The sequence below is a fragment of the Carcharhinus amblyrhynchos genome, chromosome 18 (assembly GCF_965287045.1).
Source record: "Carcharhinus amblyrhynchos chromosome 18, sCarAmb.v2.hapA, whole genome shotgun sequence".
Taxonomy (NCBI): Eukaryota; Metazoa; Chordata; class Chondrichthyes; order Carcharhiniformes; family Carcharhinidae; genus Carcharhinus; species Carcharhinus amblyrhynchos.
This window is the reverse complement of record NC_137341.1, coordinates 49,059,624-49,086,721: the sequence shown is the minus strand read 5'-3', so window position 1 is coordinate 49,086,721 and position 27,098 is coordinate 49,059,624. Positions and strand designations below refer to the sequence as shown.

At 44.1% G+C, this 27,098-nt stretch overlaps 1 protein-coding gene across 3 annotated transcripts in view; it reads left to right on the top strand.

Annotated features, from left to right (window-relative positions):
• rhbdl1 (rhomboid, veinlet-like 1 (Drosophila)) overlaps positions 1–27,098 on the top strand; it is a 261,415-nt gene that overhangs the window by 34,031 nt on the left and 200,286 nt on the right. For 2 of the 3 annotated variants that reach the window (XM_080206154.1, XM_080206155.1), the window contains exon 2: positions 1,507–1,665. In XM_080206154.1, the coding sequence (XP_080062280.1) occupies positions 1,507–1,665 (159 nt within the window). Of the gene's footprint in view, positions 1–1,506; positions 1,666–27,098 lie in introns of those variants that run through there. The other variant, XM_080206156.1, reaches the window with a different exon arrangement.

Below are 27,098 nucleotides of genomic sequence, written 5' to 3'. Positions count from 1 at the left end.
TCACTATGAGATCATTAATTACTCCCATCTTGTTGCACAATACCAGGCCTAGTATAGCCTTCTTTCTGGTTGGCTCCAGAACATGCTATTTTAAGATACTATCCTGGAAACATTCCATGAACTCCATATCTGGCTATCTTTGTCCATCTGACTCTTCCAATCAATATATGTAGATTAAAATCTCCCATGAATGCCTCCATAATGGATATCAAATTGTACTTATTTACTTCTATGTGTGCTCTCAAATCATCTGTTTTATTTTGAATGCTATGTGCATTCAGATACAGAGCTTTTAGTTTTTCCTTTTATTCTTTTTACAACCTCTTTACATCATCTGTTGATGTTAGATTTGAACTCTCTATCCTGCCATGTGACGGTACGTTTACCATTTCCCATAATAATACCTTTCGCTTTAGCTTTGTCTCTGTTCATGGTGGCATGGTGGTTAGCACTGTTGCCTCACAGTGCCAAGGACCTGGGTCTGAGTCTGGCCTTGGGTGACTGAGTGGGGTTTGCATGTTCTCCCCATCTGCGTATGTTTCCTCTAATTTCTTCCCACAATCCAAAGATGTGCAGGTTCGTTGAATTGGCCATGATAATTTTCCTCTTCGTGTCCGAAGGTGCACTGTGCATTCACCAAGGCACTATACCATTAAGAAGGACGTTGGTTGTTGCCATGATTTTCCAGGGGGTAAGGTCCTAAATTTCAGTTAGCGATGTGGGGAGATGCCACACAAAAATATGATCCACCCTTGAGGAAGAAGGGATAATTGAATTGTAAGTCAATCTAAATTTGGACTCTAATAAGAAATGTCATTGACAACAGGTTTTGGAACAGATGTTTTTTTTTGATTATAATTGTTAAGGGAAGCATGGTGGCACCGTGGTTAGCACTGCTGCCTCACAGCACCAGGGACCCGGGTTCAATTCTGGCCTTGAGTCACTGTCTGTGTGGAGTTTGCACATTCTCCCTATGCCTGAATGGGTTTCCTCCAGGTGCTCGGTTTCCTCCTACTGCCCAAAGATCATAAAATCCCTACAGTGCAGAAGGAGGCCATTCTGTACCAACAGCAATCCAACCCAGGCTCTATCCCCACAACTCCACATATTTACCCCACTAACCCCTCTAACCTATGCATCCTGGGACACTAAGAGGCAATTTAGCATAGCCAATGCACCTAACCTGCACATCTTCGGACCAGAGATTGCGGACCATGATAAATTGCCCCTTAGTGTCAGGGCGATTAAGAGCATAAATATGTGGGGTTATGGGCACACGACCTGGGTGGGATTGTTGTCAGTACAGGCTCGATGGGCCAAATGGCTTCTTTCTGCATTGTAGGGATTCTATATTGTACCATGTTGATGGGATAAAGTTGGAAAAATAATAATGACTGTGCAATGATGGTAGTAGATAAATAAAATAACACATTGAACTTATCAGACATAACTTATTGAACATAACTTATTGAATATGCTCTAACTGTCTCTCCTTGGTTCTTGCAGCTCGACCCAGAGAACACTGGTTTCATTGCTGTGGAGCACTTTTCCAATCTGCTTCAGAGCCATGAATTACAGCTGGACCCCACCAAACTTGAGATGCTGTTTGCTCTCGTACAGAGCAATGAGCAGGGCCAGATTTGCTACCACGAGCTCGTCAACCTGGTGAGTAACAGGTTAATGTAGAAAATTCATGTTATGAGAAAATTGTTACGATGACACTGAGTTCTCTTTTAGTACGATATGTGACAGCAGACAGATGTTAGGCTATGTAGGAATGCCAATATTTGATTGGGTGCAGAGATACTAGGCTGCACATTAGCAACTAATGCCATTGTGAGACAGGAAAGTACATTAATACTACTGTGATTTGGATGTCGAGGTACTAGGGCCATACAGTGATGCAAATATGAGAGATGATACAGAGTGTTATGATGTGAGACTGGATTTATGGATAATACAATTTGGATTGTCTGTGGCTCTAATGTTTATTCATCACAAATGCATCGGTGTCATTTTAAAGACATGAGAATGAATGGTTCAATGAATTGAATTGGTAGAATTTGTTTTTATTTCATGATGCAGAATGTAATATTGTGTAACTCCATATGCTGTCTGTCATTCCGGCCGAAATATTAGTTCCACTGATTTACAACTGTGGTTTCATATCAAGCTTCCATTTCTCTCTTGGGGGGGTGGGGAGGTGCTTTTCTGTACCGTGGATCTTGACAGTTGTAATCAGCAGGAAATCTCCATGTCCATGCTTGACCTGATGCCATAAGACTTCATGGGGTCCAGAGTCAATGTTGAGGACTTTCAAGATAACTCCCTCCGGTCAGTGTGCCACTGTAACACCAGCTCTGCTGGGGTATGTCCTGATCTACCGACAGGGATGGTGAAAGCAGTGTCCGGGACATTGCAACATATGATACCGTGACTACGGCTATATCAGGCTGCTGCTTGATGAGCCCATGGGATAGCTCTCTCCCAGCTTTGCACAAGGCCTCAGTTGGTTAGGAGGATATTGTAAGGTAAACAGAGCCAGATGTGTCATTGTTGTTTCTGGTTGATGCCTTGTTGTCCATCTTCACTCTTTATCAACTTTTCTGTAATGCTTTGATGCAACTGAATGGCTTGCTAGGCCATTTCAGAGAATATTTAAGAGTCAACCACATGTAGGTCAGACCATGTAATTTTGGCAAATTTATTTCCCAAAAGGGTATTAATGAGCCAGATGAATTTTATGACTATCAACAGTGGTTTCATGGTCACCATTACTGAAATTAGCCTTTGAATTCCAGATTTATTAATTGAATGCAAATTCTACCACCTGCTGTGATGGGACTTGAACCCAGGTCCCCAGGGGGTTCATGGGTTCATTAGGGAGTTCCAGCATTGAGGAGGTGATGGCCTAGTGGTATTATCACTGGACTATTAATCCAGAAAATCAGCTAATGTTCTGGGGACCCAGGTTCGAATCTTGCCCATGGCAGATGGTGGAATTTGAATTCAATAAAAAATATTTGGAATTAAGAATCTACTGAGGACCATGAAACTATTGTCAATTATCGAAAAACCCATCTGGTTTACTAATGTCCTTTAAGGAAGGAAAACTGCCGTCCTTACCTGGTCTGGCCTACATGTGAATCCAGAGCCACAGCAATGTGGTTGACTTTCAATTGCCCTGGGGCAACAAAAGATGGATAATAAATGCTGGCCAGCCAGTGACTCCCATGCCCCATGAATGAATTTAAAAAAAGACCACAAGCCAAGATCTAGGTTACTAGCCCAGGGACATTACCACCATGCTACCCCTGAAAATTTCACTCAATTACAATCAGGCATTTGACAGTGAAATTCAAATCCAAAATGGGCGCTAGCAAATTGACTGCCAGTATATACACCCCAACACATATCAATGTTGATATTTGCAGCATTACTGAAAAATAATGTTTATATTGCGATGTAAGGACATATAATTCACAGAGGTACAGGGCAACAAAACAGCCAAGGAGGAAATATAAAGACAAACTAACTGAGACTGAGCTCCTGGGACAAAGATTTACTAGATAAGAATGTAAGTCAGACATAAAGGTGACAACACCCTGATTCTCTGCTCAAGAAACTCTTCGGCCGCGAATCTAAAAAGTTAGTGCAGCGGGCCAGGAGATTCTCACGTCGGCCAATTCACGGGGTTTGTGCATGCATTCGCGCCCTGCTAGGGTCTCCCAAGGTTTTAGTCCAACCTATTTATTTGATAATATACTCACAAGCTTTCGAGGGGACTGCCTCTTCGTCAGGTGAATGGAGAGTTCTGGCCTCAGACAGAGCATATAAAGCACAGACAGTTTAGAGATTACTGATTAAAATGCGAATCCTTACACCTAACCTGCTGTTCAAGACCTGAAGTGGCTGATAATGTGAGTGGAAGGAGCACTGATCACAGTTTAAAGAGATGTGTATTGTCTCCAGACAGTACAGTAAGTGAGGTTTTGCAAACCCAGGCAAGTCACGGGGGTTACAGATAGTGCGACATGAACCCAAGATCCCTGTTGAGACCGTCCTCATGTGTGCGGAGACAATACACATCTCTTTAAACTGTGATCAGTGCTCCTTCCACTCACATTATCAGCCACTTCAGGTCTTGAACAGCAGGTTAGGTGTAAGGATTCGCATTTTAATCAGTAATCTCTAAACAGTCTGTGCTTTATATGCTCTGTCTGAGGCCAGAACTCTCCATTCACCTGACGAAGAGGCAGTCCCCTCGAAAGCTTGTGAGTATATTATCAAATAAATAGGTTGGACTAAAACCTGGTGTTGTCAGACCTTTTACTGTGTTTACGCCAGTCCAACGCCGGCATACCCACATCAGGGTCTCCCAATGCCAGATTTCCGGTGGCGTCAGCTCCGTGCTGGAAATCAGTGGGGAGGCGCAAAGACCATTTAAATGGTCATTGTAATATCATTTGAATGTGATTAGCGGGCCTTAGGCTGAAGTCTCCCCTTGTCTGCATGCATTTCCTCCAGGTGCTCGGGTTTCCTCCCATGCTCCAAAGACGTACAGGTTAGGTGGATTGGCCATGCTAAATTTCCCCTTATTATCCTAAGATATGCATGATAGGTGGATTAGCCATCATAAATGCATGGGGTTAAGGGAAAAGTGGGGAGAGGAGGGGTAGGTGGGATGTTCTTTTTGGGGGGGGGGTGGTCAGTGCAGATTCGATAGGCTGAATGGCCTCTGTCTGCACTGCATTATAGTGATTTTATAGTTCTATGTAAACTTCTAACCCATTATCCTGGGCAGGACCTGAATCGCAGATGTACCAGGACCATGTAAACCATTGGGCTGCCAAGTTCTACCATGTTCCATGCATTATCATAGAAATCGCAGAAACTCTACAGTGCAGAAAGAGGCCATTGGACGCATCGAGTCTGCACCGACCACAATCCCACCCAGGTCCTACCCCATATCCCTACATATTTATCCACTAATCCATCTAACCTATGCATCTCAAGACGCTAAGGGATAATTTTAGCTTAGTCAATCGATCTAACCCGCACATCTTTGGACTGTGGGAGGAAACTGGAGCATCTGGAGGAAATCCATGCAGACACAAGAAGAATGTGCAAACTCCACACAGACAGTGACTCAATCCGGGAATCGCTCCCACGTCCTTGGACCTGTGAAGCAGCAGTCCTAACCACTGTGCTACCTTGCTGCCCATTATAATTGGAGTATGCTGCTAGACTATTTTGTTCCTGTATCATAACTACAATACCACCGCCCTTGCACTAGCCCTTGGGTCAAGTTCATCATCAGGTAGAGTAGAACTGCAGGCGACATGGGAGAAATTGAAGGTTTGTTGCAGCCACATTTTTTGTTAAATCACTACGATGTCCCGGACTTGAAGTTCTGCCAAATTGGAGGCTGGAAAATCCCCGGTGTGCAATGTGAGGGCCTCAAACAGACATAAGGTAATCTAGACGTTAGGTGCACAGTTTTGGTCCCCTTATTTGAGGAAAGATGTAGTGGCATTGGAGGCAGTTCAGAGGAGGTTCATTAGATTGATTCCAGAGATAAGGGGTTTGTCATGTGAAGGGAAATTGAACAGTTTGGGCCGATACTCTCTAGAATTTAGAAGAAGAGAGGAGATCAAATTGAAGTAAACAAGATGATAAAAGATATGGATAAAGTGGAGCAGATGTTTCCTCTTGTGGGACATTCTAGGTTGGGAGATCATAGTCTTAGGATAAGAGGTAGTAAATTTAAACCAGAGTTGAGGAGAAACTACTTCTCCCAAAGGGTTGCAAATCTGTGGAATTAGCTACCCCAAATTGCGATGGATGCTGGGACAGTGAGTAAATGTAAGGAGGAGTTAGACAGATTTTTAATTGGTAATGGGTTGAAGGGTTATGGGGAGAAGGCAGGAAAATGGGGAGCGGACTCGATGGGCTGAATGCCCTAATTCTGCTCCTATGTCTTATGAACTTACATAGGTAAATTGGGATCCAATGCTGGCTATAGAAGCTCAATCAAAATGGATTAGCAAATAGCCTAATTTGGGCGAAGAATTCTTCATCTAGTTGTTCAAAAATCCGAAGTTGCACACCAAGCCCTGCAGATCAGCCCAGGGTCATTGATATGGGAGGGTCCTAGGTGCAAATACAGAATGATGGAATAGTGGGTACCTATTTAACAGCTTCTCCCATCCTATTCTCATACTGCTGATGTTATATTACTAAGGTATGGATCAATAATTTACCAAATCAAAGCCAGCACACACTTAGGGAGAGAGAAGTGTATTCTTCTTCATGAAGTGTGGAGCATGACCAACAACTTACTGTAAAGATGATTTGTCACACCTAGATGAGAGATGTAAGGCCAGGAGTAGAAACAGAGTGAAGACTCATCACTTTGTAATGCACAATGGATAAATTGGATTGTACAAGGAAACCTCCTCACCAACCATTTTCAAACAGACACAGGAGCTGACATGAAAGCTTTATACATCTCTGAGAGATAAAAACCATTCTTCCAAATGTTTTGTTCCAGTGTAAGAGTTGTTTTTACTGCCAAAACACTTGAGCAGTATGCAGTTTGATTAAAATTAAGTAGTTTAGCAACGTTGTGTCAAAGGACACCTAAAGCAATTTGGCAGCATCAGCGAGTGCAGTGTGCAATTCTGTTTGCTCTGACCATTGGTTACCAGGCATTGTGCCATTTTCAGGACCTTAGCACCTGGTGTTTACTGGAATTACATTTCCCTTGAAAAATTCCTAATTTCAAGAGTGCAGACAATCCAAACCCAAATCATGAAGAGATGGCATTTGGTTCTTGGTGGAATGGTGAGCTCTCTGGACAGTAAACCAGTGATCTGAGACTCACTTGAGGAAGGAGCAGCGCTTTGAAAGCTCATGATTCCAAATAAACTTGTTGGACTTTAACCTGGTGTTGTGAGACTTCTTACTGTGCCCACCCACCCCAGTCCAATGCTGGCATCTCCACATCATGGCTCTTCACGATGAGATTTTCTGAACTTGTCAGTTTTGGCAGGCTCCTGCAGTAATGATTTCTGTGTTATAAAGTTAAAACTATATCTCCCTGGATCAACCTTCCTGTTTTAAAGTTTATTTATTGGAGTCACAAGTAGGCTTACATTAACATTGCAATGAAGACACTGAAAGTCCCCGAGTTGCCACACTCTGGCATCCATTCGGGTAGACCGAGGGAGAATTTAACATGGCCAATTCACTTAACCAGCACGTCTTTTGGACTGTGGGAGGAAACTGGAGCACCCAGAGAAAACCCACGCAGACACGGAGAGAATATGGAGACTCAACACAGACAGTGACCCAAGCCGGGAATCAAACCGAGGTTCCTGGTGCTAAACACTGTGCTGCTATATCATCTTGCCACTATATCCCCGAGTTTTACCCTAAGCATTTTCAGATCATGAAACTATTGATTCCCAGTTTTTGTTGGGTCTTTTCACTATTGATTATTTGTTCTTTTTTTTGATCGGAGTGAGGTTGGCTGCCATGTGTTCAGGTGCCAATTTGGAACTTCGCTTGTTCTAATGTGTTTTCAAACAGAAATTCTGACAGCTTTTTCAAACTTGCTCTGGCCAAGAAGTTTTTTGAACTCACCCTTGCTTGGTCTTCTGACTCTGCACTCCCTGGGTATTGAAGCTGGATTTTCATGGGTTTCAGTGGCGTCTTCTGCTGAAGTTTTATTTTTTCTTTCTGCTTTCAGACCTGCTGTGGAGCTTTTCTCTGGTGGTCACTTTCTGTGCTTTCACTTTCTATGCTTTACATCGGTTCAGACTGCTTCTGTTTTTTGTAATCTTCCAGATTTAAATTTCATCTCCCATTTCTACCAGGCTCTGAGCTATTCTGACACCTGACATCATGTTGTAAGATGTGTGTAGTTCAGTAGGTCGCACGGAGATGCTCTGAGCCTTATATAGTTGAATATTAAGTGTTTATTAACTATAGGAACTGTGTGCATATATGCAGTATAAAGTTTATTAGTCACAAGTAAGGCTTATATTAATGCTGCAGTGAAGTTACTGTGAAATTCCTCTAGTCGCCACACTCCAGCACCTGTTCAGGTCAATGCACATCTTTCAGACTGTGGGAGGAAACCAGAGCATCTGGAGGAAATCCACGCAGACATGGGGAGAATGTGCAAACTCCATAGTGACGCTGACCCAAGCTGGGAATTGAACCCGGGCCCCTGGCTCCAAGGGACCGCAGTGCTATCCACTGTGCCACTGTGCCACCCACTGCTACCATGCTGCCCACCAGGTCCAGGCTTGGAGCCACCTCCATGCTAGCCACTACACTCCTCTCTTTCCAGTCCAAAATTGGTAGCTAGACCTAGATTATGTGTTCCTTTGGAGATCACACTGTGTGCAGTACTGTGCCCAGTCCCGCATTAGCCCTTTGTAGGTGGTAGGGATCATGAATTGGGAAGGTGATCTTTTTATCAACTTAAATTTAACATTTATTAGATTTGCCATCACCGAAACCACCCCCACCCCCCACCCTCCCCCCATCACCATCCTGGAGTTACCATCAACTATAAACTGAACTGGACTCATATAAATACTGCAGCTCCAAGAGCATGTCATAGACTGGGAATTCTGTGGTAAGTAACTCACCTCTTGACTCCCCAGCTCCTTCTAAGGAGTTGATGCAGAACTATTGTTGGGGCAATGCCTTTGGACCAGGCTTAGCCTCATGTTTCTGAACCTGGGCAGCAACATCGAAGAGAAACAAGAACCTAAAAAAGAGACCACGCTGAACACAAGTTGACAGGACCTTCAAACTGGGAGACACCTTCCAAATATGGAATTTCAGAGACGGTGCCCTGTAGATCCCAGGTGTTGTCCTCTCAAAAATGGGCCTAGTGTCATCCACAGTAGAGGTTAGGGAGAAGACAACAAATACAAAAAAAATGTTGATCACCTCCTCTACAGGGGCAACTGCTGCACCGACACACCACCATTGTCATCTTATACAGCAGCCTGTGGATGGGAAACTCCATCCACTGAAAGCCCAAGCGAGGTCTGCCAGGACTCAGCCTCAGAAATGGAGACGGAGGTGATGGATTCGCAGTCAGAGATCAACACTGAGCGCAAGCTCCCTATAGTGGCCCTTCAGTGTTCCACAAGGAAGAAACTTTTGCCCACTTGATATACACCCCCACTCGGTATACACCCCCACTTGGTATATCCCCCCACTCGGTTTACAGCCCCACTTGATATATACCCCCATTCGCTATACACCCTCACTTGGTATATACCCCCACTCGGTATACACCCCCACTTGGTATATACCCCCACTCGGTACACACCCCCACTTGGCATACATCCCTACTCGGCATGCATCCCCATTCGGTATACATTCCCACTCAGTATACACTCCCCAACCAGACCATATAAATGACAAACAGGAGGCCATGGACCAAGTGACCAAAATGGTTCTTTGCCATCAGAGTGAGGGGGAACCCTCGAACTCGGAGGGAGACGGAGTGTGATAATCCCCAGGAATTTCGTGGGGAATCTCTAATGGATCTCCCTGTGAGGCTTGTTGAATACGAGTTCCCTTTGTAACAGGAAATGGCCTGCCCGGTTGAACTCATCCCCTGATCTCTTTATAAGGCTGACACTGGGAGGGGTCTGCAGAACTGTTGTCCCGATTGAAACTTGTATATGGACACCATAGAGTAGTGGCTTTATTTTGTGTTTACCAATAAATACCATTCCTTTCCAGCCTGGCTTCCTAAGTTAATACAAGCAGCATGCTGAATTGGATTTAGATGTTCATACGATATTATCGATCTGTCCATTTAACAAACATAAATCATGTACCAAAGGTGTCCAAAAAGTATTCTTTAACTTTATATGCAAAAAGCATTTTCCATGTAAGATTTTGGCACCTGAGTTCTTCTTTTAAATTCATTGTTACCTTGTGCCTATTCATTTTTCCTGCAGCCCAGTTATTTAAGAATAGCTACATAGCTCCTTAATGTTTGGTTCTTTGACCTAGTTTTTTTGAATTGCTTACAGTAACTTCACCCACCTAATGCGCTGCAGCCAGCCTGATAATGGTGGCTCCTTGTGGTTACTGTACAGGGTACTTCAGCAGTTACCTTAAGTACATTAGTTATTTGTCCCAATATCTAACCTGAGGTGATGACAAGCTGTTATCTCTCCAAACAGCCAGACTATTGTATTAAATGTGCCTGTTAAATATGTCTTTGCCCGCATTGTTGTAGAAAGTACTGTGTTCCAAGCTACAATTACTGTTTCATATGCCAACGTTTCTTTAATTTAGTCTCAGGATATAGAACATAGAACATAAAACATTACATCACAGTACGGGCCCTTCAGCCCTCGATGTTGCGCCGACCAGTGGAACCAATCTAATGACCCTCTAACCTAAACTATTCCAACATTATCCATATGGACATCATTGCTGAATCAACCCCCAGGACTTGCATGGGGAATCTTTTAGACCTACCTGTAGGACTTGTAGAATTCAAGCTTCCTGGTGCTGGGAATTACCTTACCAGGTGAAATCCGCAGGCGACGGTGCAGAGGGACCTCGGGGTCCTTGTGCATGAGTCGCAAAAACCCAGCCTGCAGGTGCAGCAGGTGGTCAGGAAGGCGAATGGGATGCTGGCCTTCATAGCAAGGGGGATTGAATATAAAAGTAGGGAGGTCTTGCTGCGGCTGTATAGGGCATTGGTGAGGCCGCAGCTGGAGTACTGTGTGCAGTTTTGGGCGCTGTACTTATGCAAGGATATTTTGGCCTTGGAGGGAGTGCAGAGGAGGTTTACTAGGCTGATACCGGAGTTGAGGGGGTTGAGCTATGAGGAGAGGCTGAATAAACTAGGCTTGTACTCGTTAGAGTTTAGAAGAATGAGGGGAGATCTCATTGAGACATATAAGATGGTGAATGGGATGGATAGGATAGAGGTGGAGAGACTCTTCCCGCTCAAAAAGGACAGTAGGACTAAGGGGCACAGCCTCAAGATAAAGGGGGGGCGGTTTAGAACAGAGTTGAGGAGGAACTTCTTCACTCAAAGGGTGGTGAATCTCTGGAATTCTCTGCCCGTTGAAGTGGTGGAGACTGCCTCGCTAAATATTCTTAAGACGCGGGTTGATGGGTTTTTGATAAGCGAGGGGATTACGGGTTATGGGGAGAGGGCGGGAATGTGGAACTGAGCCATGATCTTATTGAATGGCGGGGCAGGCTCGAAGGGCTAGATGGCCTACTCCTGCTCCTATTTCTTATGTTCTTATGTTCTTAAACCCTATATAAAGCAGGCCTCTGAGTGGATCCAGCTCTGACAAATGGTCACCTAGCCTCAAAATGTTGGCTCTGTTCTCTCCACAGATGCTGTCAGAGTTGCTGAGATCATAGAATCATAGAATCCCTACACTGCAGGAGGAGGCCATGTGGCCCGTTGAGTCTGCGCCGTCAACAATCCCACCTAGGCCTTATTCCCCTAGCCACATGTATTTGCCCTGCTAATCCTTCTAACCTAGGATTAGATTTTCCTAGATTTTATAGCATTTACTGTTTTTGGGTCCAGTGGTTTTGCTTTGCTTTATTTGTGCAATAAAGCACTGTTCCTTTACAGCCGACTCCTAGAGTTATCATACTGGTGATGAGGTAAAAGGGATGTCTCAGTAACCCTGTTCATCAGATTCCAGTAAGTCTGTATTGTGAAGATTTGAGATGCCACTATTTGGGAAATTGGAGCCATACAATGCGAGTGTTGAGGACTGGCCACAATATGCTGAGAGAACAAAGTACTTCTCCTGGGCTAATGGAATAGAAGGTGACAACCAGCAGTAGGATGTCCTAATGACCATGTGTGGGGCTGCAAAATGTAATCAGGACCACTGTAACCCCAGTCACATATGGGCAACAAACAGTCTGGCTCTCATTGATAGTGGTACAAGGACCAGGGTCCAGTCTTTTGGGAAGGGACTAATTACAAAAAAGCTGCTTGGATTGGTGACAAATTTCAAGATGGACACTGGTAACTTATATGAGGTAAAAAAGGAAAGTATCCTGAAATCTTCCTGGCAGGCCTTGGAAAAATAAAAGGGGCCAAGGCAAAAAGTTACGTATTCTTGGAGGCTCAACTGAGTGCTAACCACTTTGCCACCCTGCCACTCTCCGAGGATGGCATATCTGATTGCACAGACATTAGCCGATGCGGAAAGAAGGTAAGCACGGATCAAAAAAGAGGATTTGGCAATGGTCTTTGCAGTGAAGAAATTGCAGCAATATGTTTAAGCTCCAAATGTTACTCACTGTAACAGACCATAACCTCTGTTGGGCCTTTTTTCTGAGCACAGACATTTCCTCCCCATAACGTCAGCCCAAATATAGTGGTTGGCATTATTGTTAAGGGCCTGTGAGTACACCCTAGAACATAGACCAGGGATGCAGGTCGCCGCTGAGGCAGACGCCTTGAGCCATCAGCCATTGCCCACAAGCTCACCCCACACCACCGAAAATGGACAAAATCATAATGGCATTTGATTTTATGGACACCTTACCAATTTCAGCCAGACAAATTAAGACTTGGACTTGGAACATTCCCACATTGACAAAATTAAGCCACGTAATATTAAATGACACAAGACTTAAAGCCGTAGGCAACAAAATACCAGAATTTAGCATAGAAGATGGCATTACCCTATGAGGAGCCTGGCTGGTATCCCACATCCTGTCCAAAAGTCTATCCTTCAATAACCTCATAATGGCCATCCAAGGATATCAGAAATGAAGATGATAGTGAGAAGCTACATCTGGAGGCCTAGCAGAGATGGAGACAGAGCGAAGATGGTAAAAACATGCAGAATGTGTCCAGAGAATCAAAAGACCCCACCATTAACTTCTCCAGGAATGGTCAAGAAGACTATGGGTATGGTTATAGATTTTACAGGACCATTTAAGGGCTCAATGTTTCCAATACTAATCGACGCCCACTCTAAGTGGATTGTGATTCAGGTTCTACTGAAGGAATCAAGTGGAAGGCGAAAGCATTATTCACTTCATGGCAACCTTAAAAAGGCACTGAGTTTGGTGAGTCATTAGAAGATAGTCCTTGAGGTTGTCTGGTTTGTGGTCTTTAAAATGAGGCTACCCAAAGAAAATTGCTTACTGAACATGCTTCGACTTTAAAGGCAGCAGCAGAAATCACAGTGAGAGTGGAACTGGCTGCTAAAGAGGCTTCACAATCTGGGCCAGGAATGAAGATCCATAGGTTGGGAACTGCCCATACGAAGTCAAAACAGCAACAAGCATGTCACAGATGTGCCAAAATGGGCCATTCAGCGAGTAAATGTTGCGGCAAGGATAGTCAATGCAGGAATTGTGGCAAAATAGGCCACATTATAAAACCCTTTGGCTAGACCCGCTTCCCCAGCAATTCTAGGGCAATTAGGGATGGGCAATGAATGCTGGCCCAGCCAACGATGCCCGCACCCCATGAATGAATAAAACAGGTGAAAGTTCATGTTTTGATTTCCCTCCAAGCAGTGGGACTGGATATAGGTGTCATTCAATGAAGATAGGAATTGGGCAAGAAAATGCCTATTGCTGCAAACAGTAGGCATTTGACAATGACAAGTTAAGCTCAGTGACACAAATAATTCCACCTGTCAACTCAAGGTGGGTTGAAGTCTGACTGCCCATACTATCTAATTTTTAAGTATTGTTATGCCTGATCATATTGGAGAGTCAAAGCAGCTATTTAGAAAATGGTGGTGGAACAGCTATTCTGGATCGGAGTGGCTGCTTTAATCTCCAGTAAAATGTAAAATAAAAACAGAAAATGCTGGAAACACTCTGTGAGCGAGGAAACATTTGTCGAGAAAAACAGAATTAACGTGCCAGGCTTGTGATCAGTATTTTAAATACTATGCGCTGATCAGTATTTTAAATAATATGTGCTTAAAAGGCTTTAACTTCACCTCAATTTTGAAGCTGTGCTGCATAAAATTGGCTTTGGTGCCTATGTTTTGAGCATTGGCACCTTTTTCAATCCTCTTCCTGCTTGCTATGTCTTCTGTAACCAGTTCTGCAGTCAGAATGCACTGTCCCTTTAAGAGGACCATGCTGTCTTTAAGTGGAGTACACTTGCTTCAAATGCTCTGAACCTTCTCCAAACCTGGGGCTCCTGCTGAGGAGTGCAGCATTGCCTGCTGCTATCATTCAAATGAACAGGCTGAATAAAGTTTGCGTGCTATCCGTTTTGATGCAAATGGGTTAATCATATATCGCACCCCTTGCACCCAATTTCAGACCATATCCAGTCCTTCCCCTGATTCTGTGACATGGTGACAGGATTTCCTACACTACAACAACCCACTTGATGGGGTGGATGGCTGCCATCAACACCCACCACTATAGCTGAGTGTCCTGCTGGAAATCAACCCAGTATTCAAAGCCAGAGCTCCAGGAATGGCAGGGTGGCACAGTGGTTAGCATTGCTGCCTCACAGCACCAGGGACCTGTGTTCGATTCCTGGCTTGGGCCACTGTCTGTGTGAAGTCTGCACCTTCTCCCTGTGTCTGCTCTGGTTTCCTCCCACAGTTTGAAAGAATGCTGGTTAGGTACATTGGTTCTCAGTGTACCTGAACAGCTGCTTGTAAGTACAAAAAAGGGAAAAAGAAACTCCCAAACAAACAATGGTGCCAGACAGACAGAGGTCATTCTGGAGGTCAGTTGGATCACTCTCTGTGTGGAGTTTGCACATTCTCCCTGTGTCTACGTGGGTTTCCTCCGGGTGCTCCGGTTTCCTCCCATAGTCTGAAAGACATACCGGTTAGGTGCATTGGCCATGCTAAATTCTCCCTCAGTGTACACAAACAAGCACCGGACTAAGGGATTTTCACAGTAACTTCATTGCAATATTAATGTGAGCCTACTTGTGACACTAATAAATAAACTGAGCTAGTCTCCACTCAGCCAGTGTCTGTAGCAGGATTTCAACCCTGCATCTTTGGACCTAAGAGACAGGAATGCTAACGGTAAACTAAAAACATGTTTCATTCTGGGTTAATACTGGGTGTTAGTGGATGCCTTGGTGGTTATTTTCCAAACGTCGCTGGATTCTGGGGAAGTGCCGGAAGATTGGAAAACGGCTAATGTTACGCCGTTGTTTAAGAAGGGTGGCAGGCAAAAGGCAAGGAATTATAGGCTGGTTAGTTTAGCGTCTGTTGTAGGTAAAATGTTAGAATCCGTCATCAAGGAGGAAATAGCAAGGCATCTTGAGGGGAATTGCTTGATAGAGTAGACGCAGCATGGTTTCATTAAGGGGAAGTCGTGTCTGACAAATTTATTGGAGTTCTATGAGGATGTGTCTAGGGCAGTGGATAGAGGAGAGCCGGTGGATGTGGTCTTTCTTGATTTTCAGAAGGCATTTGACAAGGTACCTCACAAGAGGTTATTGCAGAAGGTAAGGGGGCATGGAGTTGGGGGTAGGGTGTTAGCGTGGATAGAGGATTGGTTGTCAAATAGGAGGCAGAGAGTGGGGGTTAATGGGTGCTATTCGGATTGGCGGTTGGTGACTAGTGGAGTGCCCCAGGGGTCGGTGCTGGGGCCTCAGCTATTTACCATTTATATAGATGATCTGGAGGAAGGAACCGAGTGTAGGGTGTTGAAATTTGCTGATGACACCAAGATTGGTGGAACGGCAAATTGCGCGGAGGGTGTGGAGAGTCTGCAGAAGGATCTAGATAGGCTGGGCGAATGGGCCAGGAACTGGCAAATGGAATTTAATGTTGGCAAGTGCAAGGTGGTCCACTTTGGTAGGAATAATGGTAGGAAGGACTATTACTTACGTGGCGAAAAACTGCGGCAGGCGACGGTGCAGAGGGACCTCGGGGTCCTTGTGCATGAGTCGCAAAAACCCAGCCTGCAGGTGCAGCAGGTGGTCAGGAAGGCAAATGGGATGCTGGCCTTCATAGCGAGGGGGATTGAATATAAAAGTAGGGAGGTCTTGCTGCAGCTGTATAGGGCATTGGTGAGGCTGCAGCTGGAGTACTGTGTGCAGTTTTGGTCGCCGCACTTACGCAAGGATATTTTGGCCTTGGAGGGAGTGCAGAGGAGGTTTACTAGGCTGATACCGGAGTTGAGGGGGTTGAGCTATGAGGAGAGGCTGAATAAACTAGGCTTGTACTCGTTAGAGTTTAGAAGAATGAGGGGAGATCTCATTGAGACATATAAGATGATGAATGGGATGGATAGGATAGAGGTGGAGAGACTCTTCCCGCTCAGAAAGGACAGTAGGACTAGAGGGCACAGCCTCAAGGTAAAGGAGGGGGGGGCGGTTTAGAACGGAGTTGAGGAGGAACTTCTTTACTCAAAGGGTGGTGAATCTCTGGAATTCTCTGCCCGTTGAAGTGGTGGAGGCTGCCTCGCTAAATATTTTTAAGACGCGGGTTGATGGGTTTTTGATAAGCGAGGGGATTAAGGGTTATGGGGAGAGGGCGGGAATGTGGAACTGAGCCACGACAGATCAGCCATGATCTTATTGAATGGCGGGGCAGGCTCGAAGGGCTAGATGGCCTACTCCTGCTCCTATTTCTTATGTTCTTATGTTCTTAATTCTCTTTGGGGATTTCTCTATGCACCTTGCAGCCTTTTCTTAATATGTGTTACAGTAGAATTAAGACCTGCTCCCACTTTACCAAGTTGACATACAAGTGGAAGGAAACATACTCTGAGTAATGTGATCAATTCTTATGAAGATATAGGAAGGTTTTTCCAAACAAAATTTCTTCATTTCCATAATAGCTTTTATCAGAAGGTGACCTTTCTTCTACTATTTAATTACACTGATCTGATGCATCACATCTGCCTCCAGACACTGTTTTACCTATTTTACATAGGGCTGCAAACCACCAATTTGCTGAGTTGAATGGAGTATTCATGAGGCCACGATTATCTGCTTTCAATGTGCTTTTACACCTGAGCACGAGAATTTTATTGGGTGCCTCTGAGTGGAAATGGCCTCCTGTGATGCATACAAAGCACATTTGTAATTTACAAAGCAGGATGGAGGAACGAATGGAAAAATATTTGAAAAGTAAAATGAAATATGCATAATTGACAATCTGTACACTGAAGGCTAACCTGGAAGAGCACATTTAGTGTATAATTCTGTAGCTCTGCACCACACATATCCCATTCATTCATAATCCATTTTGCAGCATGGTAGTAGCAGCAGCAGTTGCCGTCTATAAACTAGAACAAGATAATAATAGGAACATAGGAACAAAAGTAGGCCACTCAACCCCTTGAGCCTGTTTGCCATTCAATTAGATCATGGCTGATCTACATCTCAATCCTATCTCCATTTACTTGCCTTTTGCCTGTATCCAAGTGATGATAGTACATCTAGATTGGTAAAAATGCTGTCCTCATTCTGTTTATTCCTTCAGGTACACTGTGCTTAGTTGCATTAGCTGTGAAATTTTACAGGGGTTTTCCTTGTCTGCTGCTCTAACATCTCTGTTTCCCTGATAGAGTTGGAATGGAGGGACGGTGTTTCTCTGATGGAAAATCAGGGTGAAGGTGTCCTTCTTGCCTCTCCTCCAGAGATTTCTTGACTGTCTTCCACAGGTGTATTTGGGATAGTAGAGCTGTCCATCAGGTCCTTTCCCTCTGTTTACAAGATTTAGGGCCAATATTGTTGCAGCAATGTCCCAAGCACTTACATATTACAGTCCATCACCCAAAGCAGCCTCCCATCCATTGACACAAAATGGTAGTGCAAAACGACCACCAATTCAGTCCCATCCGTTGACTCCATCTACACGTCCCCCGTCCTCGGCAAAGCAGCCAGCATAATCAAGGACTCCATGCGCCCTGGACACCCTCTTTTCCACCTTTTTCCGTCGGGAAAAAGATACAAAAGCCTAAGGTCACATGCCGACCAACTCAAGAACAGCTTCTTCCCTGCTGCCATCAGACTTTTGAATGGACCTACCCTGCATTAAGCTGATCTTTCTCTACACCCTAGCTATAACTGTAACGCTACGTTCTGCATGGTCCCCTTTCCTTCTCTGAACGATATGCCTTGTCTATATAGCAAGCAAGAAACAATACTTTTCACTGTATACTAATACATGTGAAAATAATAAATCAAATCAAATCAAAAATATTGCATGTGTGGAGAGTGTACCAGTGGCAGTGACAATTTGGTAGGGGTGAAAAATCAAACTAGCGCCTGTGGTGAGAAACGTTACAGGTGAATGATCTTTCATCAGAGCTGAGAAAAGATAGAAATTTAACAGTAACTGAAATGGGTCTGATGATACTGTGCTATTTTGATATATTTTATGTTTAAGGGGGAGGGGAGGCTGTTTTCAGAGGCAGTGTTTTGTTACAAGAGTCTGTTTACGACCTAAAATTGTTGAACTCAATGTTAAATCCAGAAAACTGTAGAATGCCAAATATGTCGAAAGGTGAGTTTCCCAAGCTTGTGTTGAGCTTTACTGGAACACTGCAGCCAACCAAAGACAGAAAAAACAGCGTGGGAGCAAGGTGAAGAATTGAAATTATAAATTACAGGAAGCTCAGGATTGTTGTTATGGACCAACCCTAAGTGTTCCACAAAGCAGTCACCCAGTCTGCGAATATAGAGACCCACATCGCGAGGAGCAAATACTGCATACAAAATTGAAAGTAAATTGCTGTTTCATTCAGAGGGAGTTTCTTGGGATCTTGGATAATGAGGTGGGAGGAGGTATCATAGAATCATAGAATCCCTGCAGTGCAGAAGGAAGCCATTCACCCCCATCAAATCCGACCACAATCCCATCCAGCCCCTATCCCCGTAAACCCGTGTGTTTACCCTAGCTAGTCCCCCTGACATTAAGTGGCAATTTAGCATGGCCAATCAACTTAACCTACATATCTCTGGAGTATAGGAGGAAACTGGAATGCCCGGAGGAAGCCCGCACAGACATGGGGAGAATGCGCAAACTCCCTACGGACAGTGACCAAGCCAGGAATTGAACCCAGGTCCCTGGAGCTGTGAGGCAGCAGTGCAAACCACTGTGCCACGGTGCCAACCTGTGTCTCCGTAAAATGACGTGTTAAATTGCCTGCAATTGCATAGAATGGTGCAATAGGAAAGAGTGTGCATGATTGTGGGGTGGATTAGGCTGTAATTGAGGGAACATCCCCTTTGAAATGCTGAGAGGGGAGGGTCATGGAAGATGTGTTTGGTGGTGACATCGTGCTGGAGGTGGCTACCTTCTCACAGAGATGGGCAGCCAATTGATCTGCTTAAGGCCCCTTCCGTGCCTATGGAGGTTTGCTTTCTAACCTTAATTGGGAGGCAATGATGGGGTGGTTGGTTAATTGGCTGCTCCCATGAGACAGTTACACATACAAACATCAGCCACCAGTGGGGTCCAGCCCCAGAAATGAAGGTGCTAATCTTCATTTATTCTACAAGTTCAGAAGATTCTGGCCATTGTCAGTTCTTTCATCTTGCTGGCATTCTCTTTGCAATGTATCATTATCACCTTCGGGTTTTTTTTTCGTAAGTGTTCTGTTGCCTTTTCCATTTTCTGTTTGTTGAACCAATTGCTTTACGTTAAATTATCTGATGCTTCAAGTTAAGTGTCTACAGCCACTGCAAACACGGGTCAGTTGACAGAATTGTGTAAGATCCGGAATATGATATTTTTCGGGTTAATCAGAAATGTAACAGTGATTAATAGTTGCTGAAGCGGAGAGACTGGGGGAGAAAATTGGGTCTCTTCCGTCTGTGAAACATACTGGCGGAAGTAAAATAAATATAGAAACATGAACTATCCATTCCTGGTGCCCTTGGGAAGTGACACATTTAATATGAACCAAAGGTAGAAAAGTTAGGCTTTGAGCCACATGAGCACTCCAGGGTCTCAGTGTGTACTGTTTCTTGCACTGCTAAGCTATGCGTTGCATTATATAACTAATACATTTCCTGCAGAGTAACATGCAGTACAGCATGTAAGACAAATGGACTACATTCCAGACCATATGTTTATTTTAGTAAAAATAGGCTTACAACTGTGTCCTACATTTAAACCTGGGCAGGACTATTTTAAATACAGGCGCAAAACATGTACTGTCTAATCTCTGTTATAATTGGCTCAGCGCCTGTGTGAATTTGTGTTTGAGAGTACGTTCAGATGTATGTTTGCATTCTGCGTGTTTGTAACCCCAATACATTGCACATATGTCATCAGAGTGGAATTTCCGCAGGTGTTCCCTGTTCTCCTGAGTGACTTTGGCAGAAAGCCCAGAGATATGGCGCACACACCTTATACAATATTTTTCTGGGATTTCCAAAGTTACAGCAGGAGATCAGGAAAGCCCCCACAGAAATTTCAGCTGAGTGTTTATGGGCGTGTTTCTGTGTGATGGTATGTAACTGTTTAACTGCGCGTTTGGATTTCTCTGGATATACTGTGAGGCCACACGTTTATCTCTCTATGTGGCTGCATGTCTCCTTATGTTCTTTAACTGTTTGCCTGTAATTTCTGCAGGTATCCCCTGACCTGGGTAAATTTGCTTCTCCCTCCGAAGTTATCTTGGGAGTTTGGGAGAACCCCTTGCAACTCCAAGCATATATTAACTTCTTGTGTCTGAATAAACATTTATCCACTTTGTGCACCTTGTTTTGTGCATTATTTGATTTGGTTTGATTTGATTTGATTTATTATTGTCACATGTATTAGGATACAGTAAGAAGTATTGTTTCTTGTGTGCTATACTGACAAAACATACCGTTCATAAAGAAGGAAAGGAGAAAGTGCAAAATGTAGTGTTACAGGCATATCTAGAGTGTAGAGAAAGAACAACTTAGTGTGAGGTAGGTCCATTCAAAAGTCTGATGTCAGCAGGGAAGAAGCTGTTCTTGAGTTGGTTGGTACGTGACCTCAGACTTTTGTATCTTTTTTCTGATGGAAGAAGGTGAAAAAGAGAATGTCTGGGGTATTTGGATTATATTGTCAGTCTTGAATTGGTTTTAATGTTACAGTTCCAGTTCACAGATAAAGTGTGTGTACAGGCTTCATGATATTATAGCCATTGCGCTCAGTATTGATATTGTGATATCAGTCATGTCATCAATCTGGATTTAATGGATACATCAGTACTTATGTCAAAAGCAGAGTGCTGTGGATGCTGGAATCTGAAACAGAAAAGAAAATGCTGCGAAATCTCAGAAGATCTGACAGCATCTGCGGAGAGAGAATAGAGCCAACGTTTCAAGTCAGGATGACTCTTCATCAGGACACTTGATGACATTTCTGTGGGGGGGTGGGCAAGGCGGAGGACCTCCTCGTGAACCTGCTCCTGGACATGGCTAAATTTGCCATAAACACGTCCTGGCAGTGGGTGACCGAGTGGGTCACCTGACCCGACTGTCTGCCCCTCTACCGTAGCTACATTCATGGCCGGGTGTCCCTGGAGAGGGAACATGCAGTGTCCAAGGGCACTGCTGATGCCTTCCATGCCCACTAGGCACGCAGGGAATGGGGTGCATTATCGACCCCTTTAATCACATTTAAGTTTAATGTTTTAAGTTTCCTTTTCACTTTGCTTTTTGTTTCGGGTGGTTCCCTCAGTTTTGGGGGCTGCCCCTTTTGAATACAGTTAATTTGATCCAGTTTAATTGTTTTGCCAAAATGACTGGCAACATAGAATCATGGATGTTATGATATAGAAGGAGGCCATTCAGGACATCATGCCTTTGTCAGGTCTTCAGAAGAGCTATCCAATGAATCCACCCCTGTCCTGTGTAGCCTTGCAAAATTTTTACTTTCAAGTATTCATCCAATTTACTGCTAAAGTTTGCTGTTGAATCTGCTTCCACCATTCTTACAAATAGGGCATTCCAGATCACAAAAATTCACTGGACAAAAAAAAACTTCATGTCACCTCTGGTTCTTTTATAGATTATCTTAAATCTGTGTCCTCTGGTTGCTGATTCTTTTCCTTATGGAAACAGTGGGCAGGATTTCACACCCAGTATCTCCTTATTTGATGCAACAGAATCTTCTCATGGTTTTGAATGCCTCTGTCACATTTCTTCTTAACCTCCTTGCTCTAATGAGAACAGTTTCTCTGATGTTTTTACACATGTCCCTCATCCATATACCATTCTGGGAAACCTACTGCACCCTCTTTGACAGCCTTTCTGAAATGTAATGCCCAGAATTGGATGCAATTTTCCAATCAGGCCATAATGACTGTTTTATAATGTTTACAGAGTCATAGAATGTTTATAGCAGAGAGGAAATCATTCAGCATCTGCTGGCACTCTCAAGAGCAAATCTGATAGCCCCTCTCCCTGCCCCCACCTTGCAGTTAAGCAATTTAGCATACATTCCTTGCTTTTCCACTATATTTCTCTCAAGGATTTCACATGGTTTACAAACAGCTTTCTCAATGTGTCCTACCATCTAATGTTTGCTTCCACCATCCTTACAAACAGGGCAATTTACATATAGACACCACTAGAACTCCATTACTGCCGTCCTTTTAAAGCTGCACTATTTAGTATTGCCTCTCTGCTGATGACCAAAGTGCATGGCTTCACATTTCTCGATGTTAAATTTCACCTGCCCATTTCAGCCATCTGTCTGTTAGGACATAAGAACTTAAGAATTAGGAGCAGGAGTAGGCCATCTAGCCCTTCGAGCCTGCTCTACCATTCAGTAAGATCATGGCCGATCTTTTCGTGGACTCAGCTCTACATTTCATTACTCAGCTCCACCTCAGTTTCCTCATCCACCTTTGTTCACCCCATTTCTGAATTTTGTACCAAGATTGCCTGAGCTCTCGCGACTTCCACCCTTACCTACTTCATTAGCCTAGGATGCAACTCATCCACACCAGCTAACTTATCTACTTGAGTATCATCAACTTTTTAAGTTTCACCTCTTTGTTTTTATGTGTACTACCTTCTCCTTTACTGTAACCTTAATGTAGAATTGCTGGCGTTGGACTGGGGTAGGCACAGTGAGTCGTCTCACAACACCAGGTTAAAGTCTAACAGGTTTATTTGGTAGCACAAGTTTTTGGAGCGCTGCTTCTCCATCAGGTGAGTGCATGATTTGTTTCACAAACAGGGCATATATAAACTCAAACTCAATTGCAAAATAATGGTTGGAATGCGAGTCTTAACAGGTAATCAAGTCTTTACAGGTGCAGACAATGCAGTGGAGAGAGGGTTAAGCACAGGTTAAAGAGGTGTGAATTGTCTCAAACCAGGACAGTTAGCATCCTTTCTTTCTGATGAAGGGAGGTACAAAGTATTCAGTTATTACTCAGTAATGCCCGCTGCCTCTGTAAAATGATCTTTGTAGTCCATAATCAACCCCACTCTTTTATTGATTATTATATTTCTAAAAACATTTAAGTTCTATTTTATGTTACCCACTTCGCTATTCTCACAGGCTCACTTTGCCCCTTTTTACACCTGTTCTCTTCTGGGCATCCTGTACTTGGGTTGGTTCTTTGCCAAATTACATGCTTGACATTTCTGTTTCATTTTAATGGCTGTATCTCAGTAGCTTTATTGGTTTGACATTTAACCTGAGTCCAGGAAATCTTTTATCAACAGGAGAAGAGATTCTTTGACCTGCAATTGATGTCCTCATCAAACACATGATCTTAAGCTCCAAAGATACAAAATTCAAATGTCCATGAAAGCAGGACTTCTGGACTGCAACCATATTGAAATATGGTCCTGCTGCTTGGACCATATTTTTGGGGCCATGAATTTCTTGCTGTGCTTTTTGTAAAACTTATAGATGCCCAAGTCATCTACAGGGTAGTCCAAGATGCTTTTGTAGACCCAGCATAGACAGTTTGCTTTGGACTCAACAGGTAGTTCTGTCGGCCCATGTTGATACATCTTACACCCCCAAATCCTCCACCCCACCATCTCAAACCTCCAGTCTTTACTGAGACTCCCAACCCTGGACTTAACTGGGATTTGCAGCCACGGGGTCCATGGGCAGGCTTCCCTGTCCTCCCAACCTTCTAGCCAGGGGTGGGATGGGGACTGCAATGTCCTGTAAAATCCAGCCCTGTCTATGTGAATGTGTGTTTGACTGCATAGGTGAATGGGAATGTTTCTGTGGGAATGATTGCGTGTGAGTGAATATTTGTGGAATTGGTTTACATGTAGGTTGAATGAGTTGGATTTTTCAGTTAGCAGTGAACCAATGGTCTTCACTTCTGGCTTTGAGCAAAGCTGCTCACAAAAATCTAGTGATTTGTGTGACATTGATTTTCTCTTTCCCAATATCAGATTAAATATGGCACTTAGGAGGCAATCTTACCAGAATTTGGCAGAGTGTTGGTCCTGCCAACAAAAATGGTATGTTCTTTTCAGAGAAACAGGTTAGTTTACTCCCCAGATCTTACCACATCCCAGTGACCTCACCATCAAATCACATGACTTAGCAGTCATGCAACCAGTTAAATATATAGCACATATATTGAATATATAACTATCTGTGCGGAGATTGCACGTTCTCCCCGTGCCTGTGTGGGTTTTCTCCGGGTGCTCCGGTTTCCTCCCATAGTCCAAAGATGTTTGGGTTAGGTGGATTGGCCATGGTAAATTGTCCCTTAGTGTCAGGAAGACTAGTTGGGTAAATACAGGTGGTTAAGCAGATAGGGCCTGGGTGGGATGGTGGTCGATGCAGACGTGATGAGCTGAAAGGCCTCCTTCTACACGGTAAGATTTTATGAGAGTACACTCTGATTTCTCTTGATCCTACATCTCACACCTGGCTACCCATTGCAGCATGCAGGAGGTGATGGATGCCCTCTTTGAGAAGGCGTTGGATTACATTGCATTCACCACTAATGGAGCTACCCAGGCACACAGCGTGGTGGGATTTGTCTCAATCACTGGGACTCCAGGGACTGTCATTGTCTTGACGCCATCAAGACAATGACATAACAGCCAGGGGACATTCATGAATAGGAATGGATTTCACTCTCAATGTTCCACTAATGTGCGCATTTCCTCCAGATCTATGGTATCTGGCCATTCATTCTCTTTCATTTTAAATGCAACCTTTTGGTAAAGACACAGAGGAGCTACAACCATTGTCATCTCAGCATAAGGTCCACCGGTAAGCAGGTCAAGGATGTCTCAGATTATAGTAGTTTGTTGTGTTTTGCAGAACTTTTAAAGTTTATTTATTAGTCACAAGTAGGCTTACATTAAGTTGCAAAGTTACTGTGACAATCCCCTAGTTGCCATACTCTGGTGCCAGTTCGGGTACACTGAGAGAGAATTTAGCATGGCGAATGCTTCTGATCAGCATGTCTTTCGGACTGTGAACGGAAACCGGAGCACACGGAGGAAATCCATGCAGACATAGGGAGAATGTGCAGACTCCACACAGACAGTGACCCAAGCCAGGAATTGAACCTAGGTCTCTGGCGCTGTGAAGCAGTTGTGCTAACCATTGTGCCACCATGCCGCAACTTGGCCCTCCAGAAAGTTTTTGACCTCAATGAAAGGGGAGTAGAAGGGGAGATGGTGATCCAGCCCCTCATGGACTGACTAAGGACCGGTCGATGCCTTGATTAGGATGGAAATAATTTTCAGGTTGTTCTGATTCAGGCTGTTTCTCCTGAGGGCTTCTCATTTTGGAAAACAAGAGGCTCATGCCCTGACCATTCAAAAGAGGTGACTGCGAATCCACAGTGCGGATAAATTATAGAGGCTCCACTGGTCCCCACATTGCCTTAAAGACAAGTCTTCAACTGCCATATTATATCAATTAAACAATAATTCTGCATCCCTTCTTCATTCTACCATTCGTTTGCTTTCAGAAGCACCATGATGGGGAAGGTGGGATGTTAGGGATGGGGGCCGTTCAGTGATGTGTGAGATAGTGGTGGTGGAGACCCCACGCTTCATGTCTTTTGGTGGCAACAAGATTATCCAGATTTTTGTCCTTGCTGGATAACTCATTTCTCCGATGGAGGTTGAGTTTCGATGTCACCTGTTACAGTCCTGGCACCCTCAGAGGTTGAAGGGTTACTGAATCAGCCTGGCCATTGAGGCCTTGCCAGCTTACCGATTACCTTGAGGCTTGTGTTGGCTCCAGCGGTCTTCCTCCAAAGTGTGGCTGCCAGGCTTCTTGGCAACACTTGCTTCACCCTCCCCGTTCTCCCAGTACTGCCATCTGAATCATAGAATCCCTACAGTGCAGAAGGAGACTGTTTGGCCCATCAAGGCTGCACCAACCACAATCCCACCCAGTCCCTATCCTTGTAACTCAACATATTCACCCTGCTAGTTCCCCCACCCCGACACTAAGGGGCAGTTTAGCAATCCACCTAACCTGCACATCTTTGGACTATGGAAGGAAACTGGAGCACCCAGAGGAAACCCATGCAGACCCAGGGAGAATGTGCAAATCCACAGAAGAAGTGACCCAAGTCAGGAGTTGAACCCGGGTCCCTGGCTCTGTGAGGCAGCAGTGCTAACCACTGTGCCATCATGATGCCCAAACTCAAATTTTCAAATCGCACCCGTTCCAGTCCCCGTTGGTAATTGAAAATCAAGCCCCGTTGCTCACGTGAATGTTCGGAGTGGTGAACGGAAAATATAACATTCTTATAACCCTGTGCAGTAGATATGCATTTTGAGCTTTGCTGAATTCATAAGCTGAGGGTTTATGAAGTGGGTACATCTTAATGGTTAGTTCTCGGGCATATGCCATGATTGGGAGTACTCTCTAAAAGGCAGAATTCTGTAGAATATGCAACTTGAAAAACTGTCTGCTTGAAGCATCTGATTCCCTTTCCATTCATTTAAACTCAGAAAACCAGGGGTTACAGATTGACATTCCTTAAATATTGATCCCTGAGAGGTCTGCCCCGTGCTGGGAACTTAAAGGAAGCAACTCTAATATGAGCTCCCGGTGGATGATGGTTTTTTACAACATGTTAGGATAGTAACTGCACTCATTTATGAGACACCACTGTTGAATATGTTCATCTATTATTGATTAGTTCATTCCTAT